Raw genomic sequence first — 23,715 nt, 5'->3', positions numbered from 1 at the left:
CGTCCAGAGTAGTGATGCTGGACGGGAGAGCAGGTGCGGGCAGTGATCGATTGAAGAGCATGCATTTAGTTTTACTAGCGTTTAAGAGCAGTTGGAGGCCACAGAAGGAGAGTTGTATGGCATTGAAGCTCGTCTGGAGGGTTGTTAACACATTGTCCAAAGAAGGGACAGAAGTATTTCTGTCGGACAGATATCAGTTTGTCTCTGTGAATGGTTTTCCTCTGACAAATCAACTGTACATTTCAGTGTTCCTCAAGGTTCCGTTTTAGGACCACTATTGTTTTCACTATATATTTTACCTCTTTGGGATGTCATTCGAAAACATAATGTTAACTTTCACTGCTATGCGGATGACACACAGCTGTACATTTCAATGAAACATGGTGAAGCTGTTTCAGACATAAGGAAGTGGATGGCTGCAAACGGCTCTACTTTTAAATTCGGAAAAAACAGAGATGCTTGTTCTAGGTCCCAAGAAACAAAGAGATCTTCTGTTAAGTCTGACAATTAATCTTGATGGTTGTACAGTCGTCTCAAATAAAACGGTGAAGGACCTCGGCGTTACTCTGGACCCTGATCTCTCTTTTGACGAACATATCAAGACTGTTTCAAGGACAGCTTTTTTCCATCTTGGCCATGTTCTGTTATAATCTCCACCCGGCACAGCCAGAAGAGGACTGGCCACCCCTCATAGCCTGGTTCCTCTCTAGGTTTCTAATCTCCACCCGGCACAGCCAGAAGAGGACTGGCCACCCCTCATAGCCTGGTTCCTCTCTAGGTTTCTTCCTAGGTTTTGGCCTTTTCTAGGGAGTTTTTCCTAGCCACCGTGCTTCTACAGCTGCATTGCTTGCTGTTTGGGGTTTTAGGCTGGGGTTCTGTACAGCACTTTGAGATATGAGCTGATGTAAGAAGGCCTTTATAAATAAATTTGATTGATATCCAACCATTATACTAAGATACAGTAGACTAACCCTGAGGCTGTGTAGATACAGTAGACTAACCCTGAGGCTGTGTAGATACAGTAGACTAACCCTGAGGCTGTGTAGATACAGTAGACAAACCCTGAGGCTGTGTAGATACAGTAGACTAACCCTGAGGCTTTGTAGATACAGTAGACTAACCCTGAGGCTGTGTAGATACAGTAGACTAACCCTGAGGCTGTGTAGATACAGTAGACTAACCCTGAGGCTGTGTAGATACAGTAGACAAACCCTGAGGCTGTGTAGATACAGTAGACTAACCCTGAGGCTTTGTAGATACAGTAGACTAACCCTGAGGCTGTGTAGATACAGTAGACTAACCCTCAGGCTGAGTAAATACAGTAGACTAACCCTCAGGCTGTGTAGATACAGTAGACTAACCCTCAGGCTGTGTAGATACAGTAGACTAACCCTCAGGCTGAGTAAATACAGTAGACTAACCCTTGAGGCTGTGTAAATACAGTAGACTAACCCTGAGGCTGTGTAGATACAGTAGACTAACCCTGAGGCTGTGTGTGTAGATACAGTAGACTAACCCTCAGGCTGTGTAGATACAGTAAACTAACCCTCAGGCTGTGTAGATACAGTAAACTAACCCTCAGGCTGTGTAGATACAGTAGACTAACCCTCAGGCTGTGTAGATACAGTAAACTAACCCCGAGGCTGTGTAGATACAGTAGACTAACCCTCAGGCTGAGTAAATACAGTAGACTAACCCTCAGGCTGTGTAGATACAGTAGACTAACCCCGAGGCTGTGTAGATACAGTAGACTAACCCCGAGGCTGTGTGTGTAGATACAGTAGACTAACCCTCAGGCTGTGTAGATACAGTAGACTAACCCTCAGGCTGTGTAGATACAGTAGACTAACCCTCAGGCTGTGTAGATACAGTAGACTAACCCTCAGGCTGTGTAGATACAGTAGACTAACCCCCAGGCTGTGTAGATACAGTAGACTAACCCCGAGGCTGTGTAGATACAGTAGACTAACCCTCAGGCTGAGTAAATACAGTAGACTAACCCTCAGGCTGTGTAGATACAGTAGACTAACCCCAAGGCTGTGTAGATACAGTAGACTAACCCCGAGGCTGTGTGTGTAGATACAGTAGACTAACCCTCAGGCTGTGTAGATACAGTAGACTAACCCTCAGGCTGTGTAGATACAGTAGACTAACCCCAAGGCTGTGTAGATACAGTAGACTAATCCCGAGGCTGTGTGTGTAGATACAGTAGACTAACCCTGAGGATGTGTAGATACAGTAGACTAACCCTGAGGCTGTGTAGATACAGTAGACTAACCCCGAGGCTGTGTAGATACAGTAGACTAACCCGAGGCTGTGTAGATACAGTAGACTAACCCCGAGGCTGTGTGTGTAGATACAGTAGACTAACCCTCAGGCTGTGTAGATACAGTAGACTAACCCAGAGGCTGTGTGTGTAGATACAGTAGACTAACCCTCAGGCTGTGTAGATACAGTAGACTAACCCAGAGGCTGTGTGTGTAGATACAGTAGACTAACCCTCAGGCTGTGTAGATACAGTAGACTAACCCAGAGGCTGTGTGTGTAGATACAGTAGACTAACCCAGAGGCTGTGTGTGTAGATACAGTAGACTAACCCTCAGGCTGTGTAGATACAGTAGACTAACCCCGAGGCTGTGTGTGTAGATACAGTAGACTAACCCAGAGGCTGTGTGTGTAGATACAGTAGACTAACCCTCAGGCTGTGTAGATACAGTAGACTAACCCCGAGGCTGTGTGTGTAGATACAGTAGACTAACCCTCAGGCTGGGCAGTTGGTTGCTCCCCAGACTGGCTGGCTGTTTCTCAGGAGGTTCACAGTATAGGTGAGTACTGTCCAGAGTCTTGACCTCACACTCCTGGTCCCCCAGCCTGGCTACCACCTCCCCTCGGGTCATCGCACGCGTCAGGTCTTTACCCTGGGTGGAGAGACATGGGTTAGTCAGGTCCTTACCCTGGGGGGAGACATGGGTTAGTCAGGTCCTTACCCTTGGGGTGGGGGGAGACATGGGTTAGTCAGGTCCTTACCCTGGGGGGGACATGGGTTAGTCAGGTCCTTACCCTGGGGGGGAGAGACATGGGTTAGTCAGGTCCTTACCCTGGGGGGGAGAGACATGGGTTAGTCAGGTCCTTACCCTGGGGGGGAGAGACATGGGTTAGTCAGGTCCTTACCCTGGGTGGAGAGACATGGGTTAGTCAGGTCCTTACCCTGGGGGGGGGGGGGACATGGGTTAGTCAGGTCCTTACCCTGGGTGGAGAGACATGGGTTAGTCAGGTCCTTACCCTGGGGGGGAGAGACATGGGTTAGTCAGGTCCTTACCCTGGGTGGAGAGACATGGGTTAGTCAGGTCCTTACCCTGGGGGGGAGAGACATGGGTTAGTCAGGTCCTTACCCTGGGGGGGGTCATGGGTTAGTCAGGTCCTTACCCTGGGGGGGGGCATGGGTTAGTCAGGTCCTTACCCTGGGAGGGGGCATGGGTTAGTCAGGTCCTTACCCTGGGGGGGGGGGGACATGGGTTAGTCAGGTCCTTACCCTGGGGGGGGGACATGGGTTAGTTAAGTCCTTACCCTGGGGGGGAGGGGCATGGGTTAGTCAGGTCCTTACCCTGGGGGGGGGGGGGGGGCATGGGTTAGTCAGGTCCTTACCCTGGGGGGGGACATGGGTTAGTCAGGTCCTTACCCTGGGGGGGGGTCATGGGTTAGTCAGGTCCTTACCCTGGGGGGGGGCATGTGTTAGTCAGGTCCTTACCCTGGGTGGAGAGACATGGGTTAGTCAGGTCCTTACCCTGGGGGGGAGAGACATGGGTTAGTCAGGTCCTTACCCTGGGGGGGGTCATGGGTTAGTCAGGTCCTTACCCTGGGGGGGGGCATGGGTTAGTCAGGTCCTTACCCTGGGGGGGGGCATGGGTTAGTCAGGTCCTTACCCTGGGGGGGGGGGGACATGGGTTAGTCAGGTCCTTACCCTGGGGGGGGGACATGGGTTAGTTAAGTCCTTACCCTGGGGGGGAGGGGCATGGGTTAGTCAGGTCCTTACCCTGGGGGGGGGGGGGGGGCATGGGTTAGTCAGGTCCTTACCCTGGGGGGGACATGGGTTAGTCAGGTCCTTACCCTGGGGGGGGGTCATGGGTTAGTCAGGTCCTTACCCTGGGGGGGGGCATGTGTTAGTCAGGTCCTTACCCTGGGGGGGGGGGGACATGGGTTAGTCAGGTCCTTACCCTGGGGGGGGGACATGGGTTAGTTAAGTCCTTACCCTGGGGGGGAGGGGCATGGGTTAGTCAGGTCCTTACCCTGGGGGGGGGGACATGGGTTAGTCAGGTCCTTACCCTGGGTGGAAAGACATGGGTTAGTCAGGTCCTTACCCTGGGGGGGGGGACATGGGTTAGTCAGGTCCTTACCCTGGGGGAGAGACATGGGTTAGTCAGGTCCTTACCCTGGGGGGGGGGTCATGGGTTAGTCAGGTCCTTACCCTGGGGGAGAGACATGGGTTAGTCAGGTCCTTACCCTGGGTGGAAAGACATGGGTTAGTCAGGTCCTTACCCTGGGGGGGACATGGGTTAGTCAGGTCCTTACCCTGGGGGGAGAGACATGGGTTAGTCAGGTCCTTACCCTGGGGGGGGGACATGGGTTAGTCAGGTCCTTACCCTGGGGGGGAGAGACATGGGTTAGTCAGGTCCTTACCCTGGGGGGGGTGACATGGGTTAGTCAGGTCCTTACCCTGGGTGGAGAGACATGGGTTAGTCAGGTCCTTACCCTGGGGGGGAGAGACATGGGTTAGTCAGGTCCTTACCCTGGGGGGTAGGGGGGGGGAGAGACATGGGTTAGTCAGGTCCTTACCCTGGGGGGGGGGGACATGGGTTAGTCAGGTCCTTACCCTGGGGGGGAGAGACATGGGTTAGTCAGGTCCTTACCCTGGGGGGAGGGGGGGGGAGAGACATGGGTTAGTCAGGTCCTTACCCTGGGGGGGGACAAGGTTAGTTAAGTCCTTACCCTGGGGGGGAGGGGCATGGGTTAGTCAGGTCCTTACCCTGGGGGGGGGCATGTGTTAGTCAGGACCTTACCCTGGGGGGGGGGGGGGGGTCATGGGTTAGTCAGGTCCTTACCCTGGGGGGGGGCATGTGTTAGTCAGGTCCTTACCCTGGGGGAGAGACATGGGTTAGTCAGGTCCTTACCCTGGGGGGGGGACATTGGTTAGTCAGGTCCTTACCCTGGGGGGGAGAGACATGGGTTATTCAGGTCCTTACCCTGGGGGGAGAGACATGGGTTAGTCAGGTCCTTACCCTGGGGGGGAGAGACATGGGTTAGTCAGGTCCTTACCCTGGGGGGGAGAGACATGGGTTAGTCAGGTCCTTACCCTGGGGGGGGACATGGTTAGTCAGGTCCTTAGCCAGGGGGGGGGGGGACATGGGTTAGTCAGGTCCTTACCCTGGGGGGGGACATGGGTTAGTCAGGTCGTTACCCTGGGTGGAGAGACATGGGTTAGTCAGGTCCTTACCCTGGGGGGGGAGAGACATGGGATAGTCAGGTCCTTACCCTGGGGGAGAGACATGGGTTAGTCAGGTCCTTACCCTGGGGGGAGGGGGGGAGAGAGACATGGGTTAGTCAGGTCCTTACCCTGGGGGGGGAGAGACATGGTTAGTCAGGTCCTAACCCTGGGGGGGAGGGGGGGGCATGGTTAGTCAGGTCCTTACCCTGGGGGGGGGACATGGTTAGTCAGGTCCTTAGCCTGGGTGGAGAGACATGGGTTATTCAGGTCCTTACCCTGGGGGGAGAGACATGGGTTAGTCAGGTCCTTACCCTGGGTGGAGAGACATGGGTTAGTCAGGTCCTTACCCTGGGGGGAGAGAGACATGGGTTAGTCAGGTCCTTACCCTGGGGGGGAGAGACATGGTTAGTCAGGAGCAATGACCCCTCCAGGTTTGTGTTAATTTCTCTCACCTCTACAGCGATGACCCCTCCAGGTTTGTATTAATTTCTCTCACCTCTACAGCGATGACCCCTCCAGGTTTGAAGCGGTAGGGTGTGTCTGGGTCGTCTCTGTTCAGAGCCAACAGCTCGGGGTTGGGGTAGTAAGAGAACGTCTTCCCCGTGACGCTCTCAAATGACACCTTAACGTTGTCCAGCTCAAACCACACCCCCATGACCTTAGTGTCAGGGGTCACACGCGGGGTCAAACAGTTCATCTCAGAGGAAGAGACCACCGTACAACGCTCCTGCTTCAGAGAGAGCGGGAGAGAGAGACAGAGAGAGAGAGAGACAGAGACAGACAGAGAGAGAGACAGAGACAGAGAGAGAGACCGAGAAAGAGAGAGAGAGACAGACAGAGAGAGAGACAGAGAGAGACAGGAGAGAGAGAGAGAGAGAGACAGAGAGAGACATGAGAGAGAGAGACAGAGAGAGAGAGAGACACAGAGAGACACAGAGAGAGACAGAGAGAGAGACAGAGAGAGAGACAGAGAGAGAGACAGAGAGAGAGACAGAGAGAGACAGAGAGAGACAGAGAGAGACAGAGAGAGAGACACAGAGAGACAGAGAGAGAGACAGAGAGAGACGTTGGTTGGGGTCTGAATCAGTTAACCACATTACCATGAGTCCAGAAGCTTCCCACTTGATTTATTTGACCACTTAAAACCCCATTCAACCTCATGGATACACTGCATTTAAAACCCTATTCAACCTCATGGATACACTGCATTTAAAACCCCATTCAACCTCATGGATACACTGCATTTAAAATCCCATTCAACCTCATGGATACACTGCATTTAAAACCCCATTCAACCTGTGGATACACTGCATTTAAAATCCCATTCAACCCCGTGGATACACTGCATTTAAAACCCCATTCAACCTGTGGATACACGGCATTTAAAATCCCATTCAACCCCGTGGATACACAGCATTTAAAACCCCATTCAACCCCGTGGATACACTGCATTTAAAACCCCATTCAACCCCGTGGATACACTGCATTTAAAACCCCATTCAACCCAGTGGATACACTGCATTTAAAACCCCATTCAACCCCGTGGATACACTGCATTTAAAACCCCATTCAACCCTGTGGATACACTGCATTTAAAAACCTATGGATACACTGTGTCATGACGTTGGCCTGGGGTTATGTTTATGACAGTCATAAATACCTCTTCCCTCTTTTTCCTCTCTCTACCCAACTGATGTTACATTTGCAAACCCCTTTGGTTAACATAGAGATTCTGGGAACATCAGAAGGTGGGGGGAAATTAACTATATTCTGGTAATCCAACCAATGAGGTGGTACTTAATGAATATGATGTCAGTTCGGTTGTCATCTGAGACATTCTCATCAATGATAGGATGACAAACTCTACAGTGGAAAGTCTACACATCAGAGTTATCTGATTCAAATGGAATTGTTGTTCAATTTAAATGTTTGAATATGAAATTATTCGTGATGGAATGAAATGTTATTTTAGCTTCTAAAATGTGAGAATTGGGTTTTCATGAGTGAATTAGGCCCGACTCAGTGGGCCGCCCACATGAAGAGACATAGGTTGTAAACTATGAAACACACCCCTTTTCTCCCTTCCTATATAAAGCCTTGACGAAAATGTAACCTCCTGTTCCGAGGATGTGAGGACGACGGTCCGATGTCAGAATGGTTCAGATAATAACTACAAAACGAAGCCAACATCAGCGTGAGCTTTGGTTGCGAATGGTATGAACTTTGAACTCTTATTCACTGCAGAAGTGAAACCTCCTAGCCGTTGAGTTAGCAACAGCAGCTGCAAACAAGGGTTAGGAAGGAACAGACAGAGTATCCCGTCTATCACCCAACGACGTTACTACGACGTTTCCAATTGACCACCAGAGACATTCTTCAAAGGACAGAGGACTCGGTTTGGCAACACGGTCTTCCATCTACCACCAACCTACCGAAGCGCAGCTCAGAGTAAATATTTATTGCATTTTCCTTTTCCAAATGGGCGGTAATTTAGAATGCTTAAGATACTGTATTTACGATAGCACAGCTTCTCCCTTTGTTCCTCAGTCTTCCCGCTTTTTCACTCAAACCCAGCCCTTTTCTTTTGTGTAACCAGCTGTCATATCTGTTCCGCCCGCTAGGGACGTTTTCCTTTATGACGTAATTTGTAATCAAGTTATGATTTAATTATGTGTATATGTAATTCTGTGTGATTAGTTAGCTATTTAGTAAATAAATAATGAAACCCAATTTTGTATTGCTGATTCAAGTTGTTAGCCAGGGTTTGTGAAGATAACCAATAATTTAAACTTTCAGATGAGACTGAATTAAGGTGACGATTAATATTGACTGCTATTGATGTAAAATATTACTAGGTCTTTAAGAGTTTATTCAGAAGATAACAGCTCTATAAATATTATTTTGTGGTGCCCTGACTCTCTAGTTAATTACATTTACACGATTAGCTCAATCAGGTAATATTAATTACAGAGAAATTATTTTATAGAATGCATGTCATATCTCTTAATCCGGCATAGCCAAAGACACGACAACTGCATTTAAAACCCCATTCAACCCAGTGGATACACTGCATTTAAAATCCCATTCAACCCCGTGGATACACTGCATTTAAAACCCCATTCAACCCCGTGGATACACTGCATTTAAAACCCCATTCCACCTCGTGGATACACTGCATTTAAAACCCCATTCAACCCCGTGGATACACTGTTTTTAAAACCCCATTCAACCCCGTGGATACACTGCATTTAAAACCATCCAGGACAACACAACAGAAGGAGAACAACATGTCCCCTGTGGTCCTCTTGTTCAGGCTGGCAGGTAAAGTGTCACGAGAATTATGTTCTCAATGTTCATAAACCAATTCAATTAAACTACTCAGTCTGTTCGTCAGGATTTGTAAGATACTGGTTGAAATGAAACAGACAAGAGGCCCAGCTAAAATAGTCAATAAGGTTTATTCCCGGGAACGTTCTGGTCTGTTGAACAAAACAATTCATTTTATACTGGCTTCTCACACACACACATTCACACTAACATACGCACACAATGTCCTGCTACCCAGCCGACAAAGATTAGGGGAATCCGTGAGACTTACTCCCCATCCTCCCTCAAGATAGGGAGACCGAGACCCTGGGAAGTACTCTCAGTGACCCCAGCCAAGGTCGGCACCGAATCTTGCTCAGACAGTCTGTTTTTAAGATGCTATTATAGACATATTATACAGACTATGGTTACACATAATTCTAATCAATTTCATTTTATTATATTGCTTCAGGGTGGAATATTCTAGTCATTCATATAAATTCCATCAACATAAAGGCTTACTGATATAGAGAGACACAGAGAGAGACAGAGAGAGACAGAGAGAGACCCCAACCCCTGACTAACTGACTAACTCTCTCTCTCTGTCTCTCTTTCTGTCTCTGTCTCTCAAATATATGACAATACAATGGCTGCGTTTACACAGGCAGACCAATTCAGATGTTTTGTCCAATTATTGGCAAAAGAGCTGATCTGATTGTTCCAAATTAGTGAAAAATATCAGAATTGGGCTGCCTGTGTAAAGGCAGTATCAATCCGGGCTTTACCTTTGAAACTGCGCTGTTGAAGACCAGTTGGTTGTTCCTCCTCCTCCTCACCAGCGTGTTCTCTTTAGGCTCCACCCACACAGTTAGCATTGGCTGCTGGACCACGTACAGGCTACGCCCACTCACCTTTATACTACGCCCACCCCTGGAAAAACATTCATTTAATAAGATATTTAATAAGATATATCACACTATCTGGTTTATATTATTCACAGACCGACAGGCCACCTGGTCGAGACCGACCGACAGGCCCACCTGGTCGAGACCGAGCGACAGGCCCACCTGGTCGAGACCGACCGACAGGCCCACCTGGTCGAGACCGACCGACAGGCCCACCTGGTCGAGACCGACCGACAGGCCCACCTGGTCGAGACCGACCGACAGGCCCACCTGGTCGAGACCGAGCGACAGGCCCACCTGGTCGAGACCGACCGACAGGCCACCTGGTCGAGACCGAGCGACAGGCCCACCTGGTCGAGACCGAGCGACAGGCCCACCTGGTCGAGACCGAGCGACAGGCCCACCTGGTCGAGACCGAGCGACAGGCCCACCTGGTCGAGACCGAGCGACAGGCCCACCTGGTCGAGACCGAGCGACAGGCCCACCTGGTCGAGACCGACCTACAGGCCCACCTGGTCGAGACCGACCTACAGGCCCACCTGGTCGAGACCGACCGACAGGTAATCTGGTTTTCATCTGCAGCACTATTTGTGTTCTAAATGGCACCCTGTTCCCCATCTACTGCCCCGTTCCCCATCTACTGCCCCGTTCCCCATCTACTGCCCCGTTCCCCATCTACTGCCCCGTTCCCCATCTACTGCCCTGTTCCCCATCTACTGCCCCATTACTCATCTACTGCCATAATCCCCATCTACTGCCATATCTACTGCCCCGTTTCCCATCCACTGCCCCGTTCCCCATCCACTGCCCCGTTCCCCATCCACTGCCCCGTTCCCCATCTACTGCCCCGTTCCCCATCTACTGCCCCGTTCCCCATCCACTGCCCTATTCAACAATTACTGCCCTATTCCCCCATCCACTGCCCTATTCAACAATTACTGCCCTATTCCCCCATCCACTGCCCTATCCTCCATCTACTGCCCTATTCACTGCCCCTTTCCCCATCTACTGCCACATTCCACACCTACTGCCCCATCTACTGCCCTATTCACTGCCCCATCTACTGCCCCATTCCACACCTACTGCCCCATCTACTGCCCTATTCACTGCCCCATCTACTGCCCTATTCCCCATCTACTGCCCTATTCTCCATCTACTGCCCTATTCCCCATCTAGTACCCCATTCCCCATCTACTGCAATATTCCCCATCTACTGCCCCATTACTCATCTACTGCCCCATTCCCCAGCTACTGCCCCATTACTCATCTACTGCCCTATTCACTGCCCCATCTACTGCCCTATTCCCCATCTACTGCCCTATTCCCCATCTACTGCCCTATTCCCCATCTACTGCCCCATCTACTGCCCTATTCCCCATCTACTGCCCTATTCCCCATCTACTGCCCCATCTACTGCCCTATTCCCCATCTACTGCCCTATTCCCCATCTACTGCCCCATCTACTGCCCTATTCCCCATCTAGTACCCCATTCCCCATCTACTGCAATATTGCCCATCTACTGCAATATTCCCCATCTACTGCCGCAGCTACAGCCCTATGTTACAGCCCTATCTACCGCCCCATTCTCAATCTACTGCCCCATATACTGCCTTATTCCCCATCTAGTGCCCTATCTATTGCCCTATTCCCCATCTATTGCCCTATTCCCAATCTATTGCCCCATTCCCAATCTATTGCCCCATTCCCAATCTAGTGCCCTATTCCCCATCTAGTGCCCTATTCCCAATCTATTGCCCCATTCCCAATCTAGTGCCCCATTCCCAATCTAGTGCCCTATTCCCCATCTAGTGCCCTATTCCCCATCTAGTGCCCTATCTAGTGCCCTATTCCCCATCTATTGCCCTATTCACCATCTATTGCCCCATTCCCCATCTACTGCCCCATTCCCAATCTACTGCCCATCTACTGCCCTATCAAATTCCCTATTCCCCATCTACTGCCCCGTTCCCCATCTACTGCCACATTACACACCTACTGCCCCATTACTCATCTACTGCCATAATCCCCATCTACTGCCATATCTACTGCCCCGTTCCCCATCCACTGCCCCGTTCCCCAACCACTGCCCCATTCCTCATCCACTGCCCCGTTCCCCATCCACTGCCCCGTTCCCCATCTACTGCTCCGTTCCCCATCTACTGCCCCATTACTCATCTACTGCCATAATCCCCATCTACTGCCATATCTACTGCCCTGTTCCTCATCCACTGCCCCGTTCCCCATCCACTGCCCCGTTCCCCATCCACTGCCCCGTTCCCCATCCACTGCCCCGTTCCCCATCAACTGCCCCGTTCCCCATCCACTGCCCCGTTCCCCATCTACTGCCCCATTCCCAATCTACTGCCCCATTGCCTATCTACTGCCCCATTGCACACCTACTGCCCCATCTATTGCCCTATTCCCCATCTACTGCCATATCTACTGCTCTACTCCCCATGAACTGCCCAAGCTACAGCCCTATTCCCCATCTACTACCCTATTCCCCATCTACTGCCCCATCTACTGCCCTATTCCCCATCTATTGCCCCATTCCCAATCTAGTGCCCCATTCCCAATCTAGTGCCCCATTCCCAATCTAGTGCCCTATTCCCCATCTAGTGCCCTATCTAGTGCCCTATTCCCCATCTACTGCCCCATTCCCCATCTATTGCCCTATTCACCATCTATTGCCCCATTCCCCATCTACTGCCCCATTCCCCATCTACTGCCCATCTACTGCCCTATCAAATTCCCTATTCCCCATCTACTGCCCCGTTCCCCATCTACTGCCACATTACACACCTACTGCCCCATTACTCATCTGCAGCCATAATCCCCATCTACTGCCATATCTACTGCCCCGTTCCCCATCCACTGCCCCGTTCCCCATCCACTGCCCCATTCCTCATCCACTGCCCCGTTCCCCATCCACTGCCCCGTTCCCCATCTACTGCTCCGTTCCCCATCTACTGCCCCATTACTCATCTACTGCCCTATTCACTGCCCCATCTACTGCCCTATTCCCCATCTACTGCCCTATTCCCCATCTACTGCCCTATTCCCCATCTACTGCCCCATCTACTGCCCTATTCCCCATCTACTGCCCTATTCCCCATCTACTGCCCTATTCCCCATCTACTGCCCTATTCCCCATCTACTGCCCTATTCCCCATCTATTGCCCCATTCCCAATCTATTGCCCCATTCCCAATCTAGTGCCCTATTCCCCATCTAGTGCCCTATTCCCAATCTATTGCCCCATTCCCAATCTAGTGCCCCATTCCCAATCTAGTGGCCTATTCCCCATCTAGTGCCCTATTCCCCATCTAGTGCCCTATCTAGTGCCCTATTCCCCATCTATTGCCCTATTCACCATCTATTGCCCCATTCCCCATCTACTGCCCCATTCCCAATCTACTGCCCATCTACTGCCCTATCAAATTCCCTATTCCCCATCTACTGCCCCGTTCCCCATCTACTGCCACATTACACACCTACTGCCCCATTACTCATCTACTGCCATAATCCCCATCTACTGCCATATCTACTGCCCCGTTCCCCATCCACTGCCCCGTTCCCCAACCACTGCCCCATTCCTCATCCACTGCCCCGTTCCCCATCCACTGCCCCGTTCCCCATCTACTGCTCCGTTCCCCATCTACTGCCCCATTACTCATCTACTGCCATAATCCCCATCTACTGCCATATCTACTGCCCCGTTCCTCATCCACTGCCCCGTTCCCCATCCACTGCCCCGTTCCCCATCCACTGCCCCGTTCCCCATCCACTGCCCCGTTCCCCATCAACTGCCCCGTTCCCCATCCACTGCCCCGTTCCCCATCTACTGCCCCATTCCCAATCTACTGCCCCATTGCCTATCTACTGCCCCATTGCACACCTACTGCCCCATCTATTGCCCTATTCCCCATCTACTGCCATATCTACTGCTCTACTCCCCATGAACTGCCCAAGCTACAGCCCTATTCCCCATCTACTACCCTATTCCCCATCTACTGCCCCATCTACTGCCCTATTCCCCATCTATTGCCCCATTCCCAATCTAGTGCCCCATTCCCAATCTAGTGCCCTATTCCCCATCTAGTGCCCTATCTAGTGCCCTATTCCCCATCTACTGCCCCATTCCCCATCTATTGCCCTATTCACCATCTATTGCCCCATTCCCCATCTACTGCCCCATTCCCCATCTACTGCCCATCTACTGCCCTATCAAATTCCCTATTCCCCATCCACTGCCCCGTTCCCCATCTACTGCTCCGTTCCCCATCTACTGCCCCATTACTCATCTACTGCCCTATTCACTGCCCCATCTACTGCCCTATTCCCCATCTACTGCCCTATTCCCCATCTACTGCCCTATTCCCCATCTACTGCCCCATCTACTGCCCTATTCCCCATCTACTGCCCTATTCACTGCCCCATCTACTGCCCTATTCCCCATCTACTGCCCTATTCCCCATCTACTGCCCTATTCCCCATCTACTGCCCCATCTACTGCCCTATTCCCCATCTACTGCCCTATTCCCCATCTACTGCCCCATCTACTGCCCTATTCCCCATCTACTGCCCTATTCCCCATCTACTGCCCCATCTACTGCCCTATTCCCCATCTAGTACCCCATTCCCCATCTACTGCAATATTGCCCATCTACTGCAATATTCCCCATCTACTGCCGCAGCTACAGCCCTATGTTACAGCCCTATCTACCGCCCCATTCTCAATCTACTGCCCCATATACTGCCTTATTCCCCATCTAGTGCCCTATCTATTGCCCTATTCCCCATCTATTGCCCTATTCCCAATCTATTGCCCCATTCCCAATCTATTGCCCCATTCCCAATCTAGTGCCCTATTCCCCATCTAGTGCCCTATTCCCAATCTATTGCCCCATTCCCAATCTAGTGCCCCATTCCCAATCTAGTGGCCTATTCCCCATCTAGTGCCCTATTCCCCATCTAGTGCCCTATCTAGTGCCCTATTCCCCATCTATTGCCCTATTCACCATCTATTGCCCCATTCCCCATCTACTGCCCCATTCCCAATCTACTGCCCATCTACTGCCCTATCAAATTCCCTATTCCCCATCCACTGCCCCGTTCCCCATCCACTGCCCCATTCCTCGTCCACTGCCCCGTTCCCCATCCACTGCCCCGTTCCCCATCTACTGCTCCGTTCCCCATCTACTGCCCCATTACTCATCTACTGCCCTATTCACTGCCCCATCTACTGCCCTATTCCCCATCTACTGCCCTATTCCCCATCTACTGCCCTATTCCCCATCTACTGCCCCATCTACTGCCCTATTCCCCATCTACTGCCCTATTCACTGCCCCATCTACTGCCCTATTCCCCATCTACTGCCCTATTCCCCATCTACTGCCCTATTCCCCATCTACTGCCCCATCTACTGCCCTATTCCCCATCTACTGCCCTATTCCCCATCTACTGCCCCATCTACTGCCCTATTCCCCATCTACTGCCCTATTCCCCATCTACTGCCCCATCTACTGCCCTATTCCCCATCTAGTACCCCATTCCCCATCTACTGCAATATTGCCCATCTACTGCAATATTGCCCATCTACTGCAATATTCCCCATCTACTGCCGCAGCTACAGCCCTATGTTACAGCCCTATCTACCGCCCCATTCTCAATCTACTGCCCCATATACTGCCTTATTCCCCATCTAGTGCCCTATCTATTGCCCTATTCCCCATCTATTGCCCTATTCCCAATCTATTGCCCCATTCCCAATCTATTGCCCCATTCCCAATCTAGTGCCCTATTCCCCATCTAGTGCCCTATTCCCAATCTATTGCCCCATTCCCAATCTAGTGCCCCATTCCCAATCTAGTGCCCTATTCCCCATCTAGTGCCCTATTCCCCATCTAGTGCCCTATCTAGTGCCCTATTCCCCATCTATTGCCCTATTCACCATCTATTGCCCCATTCCCCATCTACTGCCCCATTCCCAATCTACTGCCCATCTACTGCCCTATCAAATTCCCTATTCCCCATCTACTGCCCCGTTCCCCATCTACTGCCACATTACACACCTACTGCCCCATTACTCATCTACTGCCATAATCCCCATCTACTGCCATATCTACTGCCCCGTTCCCCATCCACTGCCCCGTTCCCCATCCACTGCCCCATTCCTCATCCACTGCCCCGTTCCCCATCCACTGCCCCGTTCCCCATCTACTGCTCCGTTCCCCATCCACTGCCCCGTTCCCCATCTACTGCCCCATTCCCAATCTACTGCCCCATTGCCTATCTACTGCCCCATTGCACACCTACTGCCCCATCTATTGCCCTATTCCCCATCTACTGCCATATCTACTGCTCTACTCCCCATGAACTGCCCAAGCTACAGCCCTATTCCCCATCTACTACCCTATTCCCCATCTACTGCCCCATCTACTGCCCTATTCCCCATCTATTGCCCCATTCCCAATCTAGTGCCCCATTCCCAATCTAGTGCCCCATTCCCAATCTAGTGCCCTATTCCCCATCTAGTGCCCTATCTAGTGCCCTATTCCCCATCTACTGCCCCATTCCCCATCTATTGCCCTATTCACCATCTATTGCCCCATTCCCCATCTACTGCCCCATTCCCCATCTACTGCCCATCTACTGCCCTATCAAATTCCCTATTCCCCATCTACTGCCCCGTTCCCCATCTACTGCCACATTACACACCTACTGCCCCATTACTCATCTGCAGCCATAATCCCCATCTACTGCCATATCTACTGCCCCGTTCCCCATCCACTGCCCCGTTCCCCATCCACTGCCCCATTCCTCATCCACTGCCCCGTTCCCCATCCACTGCCCCGTTCCCCATCTACTGCTCCGTTCCCCATCTACTGCCCCATTACTCATCTACTGCCCTATTCACTGCCCCATCTACTGCCCTATTCCCCATCTACTGCCCTATTCCCCATCTACTGCCCTATTCCCCATCTACTGCCCCATCTACTGCCCTATTCCCCATCTACTGCCCTATTCACTGCCCCATCTACTGCCCTATTCCCCATCTACTGCCCTATTCTCCATCTACTGCCCTATTCCCCATCTATTGCCCCATTCCCAATCTATTGCCCCATTCCCAATCTAGTGCCCTATTCCCCATCTAGTGCCCTATTCCCAATCTATTGCCCCATTCCCAATCTAGTGCCCCATTCCCAATCTAGTGCCCTATTCCCCATCTAGTGCCCTATTCCCCATCTAGTGCCCTATCTAGTGCCCTATTCCCCATCTATTGCCCTATTCACCATCTATTGCCCCATTCCCCATCTACTGCCCCATTCCCAATCTACTGCCCATCTACTGCCCTATCAAATTCCCTATTCCCCATCTACTGCCCCGTTCCCCATCTACTGCCACATTACACACCTACTGCCCCATTACTCATCTACTGCCATAATCCCCATCTACTGCCATATCTACTGCCCCGTTCCCCATCCACTAACCCGTTCCCCAACCACTGCCCCATTCCTCATCCACTGCCCCGTTCCCCATCCACTGCCCCGTTCCCCATCTACTGCTCCGTTCCCCATCTACTGCCCCATTACTCATCTACTGCCATAATCCCCATCTACTGCCATATCTACTGCCCCGTTCCTCATCCACTGCCCCGTTCCCCATCCACTGCCCCGTTCCCCATCCACTGCCCCGTTCCCCATCCACTGCCCCGTTCCCCATCAACTGCCCCGTTCCCCATCCACTGCCCCGTTCCCCATCTACTGCCCCGTTCCCAATCTACTGCCCCATTGCCTATCTACTGCCCCATTGCACACCTACTGCCCCATCTATTGCCCTATTCCCCATCTACTGCCATATCTACTGCTCTACTCCCCATGAACTGCCCAAGCTACAGCCCTATTCCCCATCTACTACCCTATTCCCCATCTACTGCCCCATCTACTGCCCTATTCCCCATCTATTGCCCCATTCCCAATCTAGTGCCCCATTCCCAATCTAGTGCCCCATTCCCAATCTAGTGCCCTATTCCCCATCTAGTGCCCTATCTAGTGCCCTATTCCCCATCTACTGCCCCATTCCCCATCTATTGCCCTATTCACCATCTATTGCCCCATTCCCCATCTACTGCCCCATTCCCCATCTACTGCCCATCTACTGCCCTATCAAATTCCCTATTCCCCATCTACTGCCCCGTTCCCCATCTACTGCCACATTACACACCTACTGCCCCATTACTCATCTGCAGCCATAATCCCCATCTACTGCCATATCTACTGCCCCGTTCCCCATCCACTGCCCCGTTCCCCATCCACTGCCCCATTCCTCATCCACTGCCCCGTTCCCCATCCACTGCCCCGTTCCCCATCTACTGCTCCGTTCCCCATCTACTGCCCCATTACTCATCTACTGCCCTATTCACTGCCCCATCTACTGCCCTATTCCCCATCTACTGCCCTATTCCCCATCTACTGCCCTATTCCCCATCTACTGCCCCATCTACTGCCCTATTCCCCATCTACTGCCCTATTCACTGCCCCATCTACTGCCCTATTCCCCATCTACTGCCCTATTCCCCATCTACTGCCCTATTCCCCATCTACTGCCCCATCTACTGCCCTATTCCCCATCTACTGCCCTATTCCCCATCTACTGCCCCATCTACTGCCCTATTCCCCATCTACTGCCCTATTCCCCATCTACTGCCCCATCTACTGCCCTATTCCCCATCTAGTACCCCATTCCCCATCTACTGCAATATTGCCCATCTACTGCAATATTCCCCATCTACTGCCGCAGCTACAGCCCTATGTTACAGCCCTATCTACCGCCCCATTCTCAATCTACTGCCCCATATACTGCCTTATTCCCCATCTAGTGCCCTATCTATTGCCCTATTCCCCATCTATTGCCCTATTCCCAATCTATTGCCCCATTCCCAATCTATTGCCCCATTCCCAATCTAGTGCCCTATTCCCCATCTAGTGCCCTATTCCCAATCTATTGCCCCATTCCCAATCTAGTGCCCCATTCCCAATCTAGTGCCCTATTCCCCATCTAGTGCCCTATTCCCCATCTAGTGCCCTATCTAGTGCCCTATTCCCCATCTATTGCCCTATTCACCATCTATTGCCCCATTCCCCATCTACTGCCCCATTCCCAATCTACTGCCCATCTACTGCCCTATCAAATTCCCTATTCCCCATCTACTGCCCCGTTCCCCATCTACTGCCACATTACACACCTACTGCCCCATTACTCATCTACTGCCATAATCCCCATCTACTGCCATATCTACTGCCCCGTTCCCCATCCACTGCCCCGTTCCCCATCCACTGCCCCATTCCTCATCCACTGCCCCGTTCCCCATCCACTGCCCCGTTCCCCATCTACTGCTCCGTTCCCCATCTACTGCCCCATTACTCATCTACTGCCATAATCCCCATCTACTGCCATATCTACTGCCCCGTTCCTCATCCACTGCCCCGTTCCCCATCCACTGCCCCGTTCCCCATCCACTGCCCCGTTCCCCATCCACTGCCCCGTTCCCCATCAACTGCCCCGTTCCCCATCCACTGCCCCGTTCCCCATCTACTGCCCCATTCCCAATCTACTGCCCCATTGCCTATCTACTGCCCCATTGCACACCTACTGCCCCATCTATTGCCCTATTCCCCATCTACTGCCATATCTACTGCTCTACTCCCCATGAACTGCCCAAGCTACAGCCCTATTCCCCATCTACTGCCCTATTCCCCATCTACTGCCCCATCTACTGCCCTATTCCCCATATACTGCCCTATTCCCCATCTACAGCCCTATTCCCCATCTACTGCCCTATTACCCATCTACTGCCCTATTCCCCATCTACTGCCCTATTCCCCATCTACTGCCCTATTCCCCATCTACTGCCCTATTCCCCATCTACTGCCCTATTCCCCATCTACTGCCCTATTCCCCATCTACAGCCCTATTCCCCATCTACTGCCCTATTCCTCATCTACTGCCCTATTCCCCATCTACTGCCCTATTCCCCATCTACTGCCCTATTCCCCACCTACTGCCCCATCTACTGCCCTATTCCCCATCTACTGCCCTATTCCCCATCCACTGCCCCGTTCCCCATCCACTGCCCCGTTCCCCATCCACTGCCCCGTTCCCCATCCACTGCCCCGTTCCCCATCCACTGCCCTGTTCCCCATCCACTGCCCCGTTCCCCATCTACTGCCCCGTTCCCCATCTACTGCCCCGTTCCCCATCTACTGCCCCATTCCCAATCTACTGCCCCATTCCCAATCTACTGCCCCATATACTGCCCTATTCCCCATCTACTGCCCCATTCCCCATATATTGCCCTATTCACCATCTATTGCCCCATTCCCCATCTACTGCCCCATTCACCCTCTACTGCCCCATCCCCCATCTACTGCCCCATTACCCATCTACTGCCCATCTACTGCCCTATCAAATGCCATATTCCCCATCTACTGCCCTATTCCCCATCTACTGCCCCATCTACTTCCCTATTCCCTGTCTACTGCCTCATGACCCATCTACTGCCCTATTCCCCATCTACTGCCCCATTACTCATCTACTGCCCCATTTCCCACCTACTGCCCCATCTACTGCCCTATTCACTGCCCCATCTACTGCCCTATTCCCCATCTAGTACCCCATTCCCCATCTACTGCAATATGCCCCATCTACTGCCCTATTCACTGCCCCATCTACTGCCCTATTCTCCATCTACTGCCCTATTCCCCATCTACTGCAATATGCCCCATCTACTGCCCTATTCACTGCCCCATCTACTGCCCTATTCACTGCTCCATCTACTGCCCTATTCTCCATCTACTGCCCTATTCCCCATCTAGTACCCCATTCCCCATCTACTGCAATATTGCCCATCTACTGCCGCAGCTACAGCCCTATGTTACAGCCCTATCTACCGCCCCATTCTCAATCTACTGCCCCATATACTGCCTTATTCCCCATCTAGTGCCCTATCTATTGCCCTATTCCCCATCTACTGCCCTATTCCCCATCTACTGCAATATGCCCCATCTACTGCCCTATTCACTGCCCCATCTACTGCCCTATTCACTGCTCCATCTACTGCCCTATTCTCCATCTACTGCCCCGTTTCCCATCCACTGCCCCGTTCCCCATCCACTGCCCCGTTCCCCATCCACTGCCCCGTTCCCCATCTACTGCCCCGTTCCCCATCTACTGCCCCGTTCCCCATCCACTGCCCTATTCAACAATTACTGCCCTATTCCCCCATCCACTGCCCTATTCAACAATTACTGCCCTATTCCCCCATCCACTGCCCTATCCTCCATCTACTGCCCTATTCACTGCCCCTTTCCCCATCTACTGCCACATTCCACACCTACTGCCCCATCTACTGCCCTATTCACTGCCCCATCTACTGCCCCATTCCACACCTACTGCCCCATCTACTGCCCTATTCACTGCCCCATCTACTGCCCTATTCCCCATCTACTGCCCTATTCTCCATCTACTGCCCTATTCCCCATCTAGTACCCCATTCCCCATCTACTGCAATATTCCCCATCTACTGCCCCATTACTCATCTACTGCCCCATTCCCCAGCTACTGCCCCATTACTCATCTACTGCCCTATTCACTGCCCCATCTACTGCCCTATTCCCCATCTACTGCCCTATTCCCCATCTACTGCCCTATTCCCCATCTACTGCCCCATCTACTGCCCTATTCCCCATCTACTGCCCTATTCCCCATCTACTGCCCCATCTACTGCCCTATTCCCCATCTACTGCCCTATTCCCCATCTACTGCCCCATCTACTGCCCTATTCCCCATCTAGTACCCCATTCCCCATCTACTGCAATATTGCCCATCTACTGCAATATTCCCCATCTACTGCCGCAGCTACAGCCCTATGTTACAGCCCTATCTACCGCCCCATTCTCAATCTACTGCCCCATATACTGCCTTATTCCCCATCTAGTGCCCTATCTATTGCCCTATTCCCCATCTATTGCCCTATTCCCAATCTATTGCCCCATTCCCAATCTATTGCCCCATTCCCAATCTAGTGCCCTATTCCCCATCTAGTGCCCTATTCCCAATCTATTGCCCCATTCCCAATCTAGTGCCCCATTCCCAATCTAGTGCCCTATTCCCCATCTAGTGCCCTATTCCCCATCTACTGCCCCATCTACTGCCCTATTCCCCATCTATTGCCCCATTCCCAATCTAGTGCCCCATTCCCAATCTAGTGCCCCATTCCCAATCTAGTGCCCTATTCCCCATCTAGTGCCCTATCTAGTGCCCTATTCCCCATCTACTGCCCCATTCCCCATCTATTGCCCTATTCACCATCTATTGCCCCATTCCCCATCTACTGCCCCATTCCCCATCTACTGCCCATCTACTGCCCTATCAAATTCCCTATTCCCCATCTACTGCCCCGTTCCCCATCTACTGCCACATTACACACCTACTGCCCCATTACTCATCTGCAGCCATAATCCCCATCTACTGCCATATCTACTGCCCCGTTCCCCATCCACTGCCCCGTTCCCCATCCACTGCCCCATTCCTCATCCACTGCCCCGTTCCCCATCCACTGCCCCGTTCCCCATCTACTGCTCCGTTCCCCATCTACTGCCCCATTACTCATCTACTGCCCTATTCACTGCCCCATCTACTGCCCTATTCCCCATCGACTGCCCTATTCCCCATCTACTGCCCTATTCCCCATCTACTGCCCCATCTACTGCCCTATTCCCCATCTACTGCCCTATTCACTGCCCCATCTACTGCCCTATTCCCCATCTACTGCCCTATTCCCCATCTACTGCCCTATTCCCCATCTATTGCCCCATTCCCAATCTATTGCCCCATTCCCAATCTAGTGCCCTATTCCCCATCTAGTGCCCTATTCCCAATCTATTGCCCCATTCCCAATCTAGTGCCCCATTCCCAATCTAGTGCCCTATTCCCCATCTATTGCCCTATTCCCCATCTAGTGCCCTATCTAGTGCCCTATTCCCCATCTATTGCCCTATTCACCATCTATTGCCCCATTCCCCATCTACTGCCCCATTCCCAATCTACTGCCCATCTACTGCCCTATCAAATTCCCTATTCCCCATCTACTGCCCCGTTCCCCATCTACTGCCACATTACACACCTACTGCCCCATTACTCATCTACTGCCATAATCCCCATCTACTGCCATATCTACTGCCCCGTTCCCCATCCACTGCCCCGTTCCCCAACCACTGCCCCATTCCTCATCCACTGCCCCGTTCCCCATCCACTGCCCCGTTCCCCAACCACTGCCCCATTCCTCATCCACTGCCCCGTTCCCCATCCACTGCCCCGTTCCCCATCTACTGCCCCATTACTCATCTACTGCCATAATCCCCATCTACTGCCATATCTACTGCCCCGTTCCCCATCCACTGCCCCGTTCCCCATCCACTGCCCCGTTCCCCATCCACTGCCCCGTTCCCCATCCACTGCCCCGTTCCCCATCAACTGCCCCGTTCCCCATCCACTGCCCCGTTCCCCATCTACTGCCCCATTCCCAATCTACTGCCCCATTGCCTATCTACTGCCCCATTGCACACCTACTGCCCCATCTATTGCCCTATTCCCCATCTACTGCCATATCTACTGCTCTACTCCCCATGAACTGCCCAAGCTACAGCCCTATTCCCCATCTACTACCCTATTCCCCATCTACTGCCCCATCTACTGCCCTATTCCCCATCTATTGCCCCATTCCCAATCTAGTGCCCCATTCCCAATCTAGTGCCCCATTCCCAATCTAGTGCCCTATTCCCCATCTAGTGCCCTATCTAGTGCCCTATTCCCCATCTACTGCCCCATTCCCCATCTATTGCCCTATTCACCATCTATTGCCCCATTCCCCATCTACTGCCCCATTCCCCATCTACTGCCCATCTACTGCCCTATCAAATTCCCTATTCCCCATCTACTGCCCCGTTCCCCATCTACTG

At 52.1% G+C, this 23,715-nt stretch overlaps 1 protein-coding gene across 3 annotated transcripts in view; it reads right to left on the bottom strand.

The window, feature by feature from the left end:
- Nucleotides 1–23,715, bottom strand: part of LOC110491187 (plexin-B3) — a 168,489-nt gene that overhangs the window by 32,114 nt on the left and 112,660 nt on the right. For all 3 annotated transcript variants that reach the window (XM_090204046.1, XM_090204048.1, XM_090204047.1), the window contains exons 19-21: nucleotides 9,574–9,718; nucleotides 5,979–6,212; nucleotides 2,760–2,918 (exon numbers count right to left, since the gene is read on the bottom strand). In XM_090204046.1, coding sequence (XP_090060172.1) covers nucleotides 2,760–2,918; nucleotides 5,979–6,212; nucleotides 9,574–9,718 — 538 coding nt within the window. The remainder of the gene's footprint in view (nucleotides 1–2,759; nucleotides 2,919–5,978; nucleotides 6,213–9,573; nucleotides 9,719–23,715) is intronic.

Source organism: Oncorhynchus mykiss, chromosome 16, assembly GCF_057628025.1.
Source record: "Oncorhynchus mykiss isolate SJ-2025 chromosome 16, ASM5762802v1, whole genome shotgun sequence".
Lineage (NCBI taxonomy): Eukaryota > Metazoa > Chordata > Actinopteri > Salmoniformes > Salmonidae > Oncorhynchus > Oncorhynchus mykiss.
Note: the sequence above shows the minus strand (reverse complement) of the source record. Positions and strands in the feature narration are given on the sequence as shown.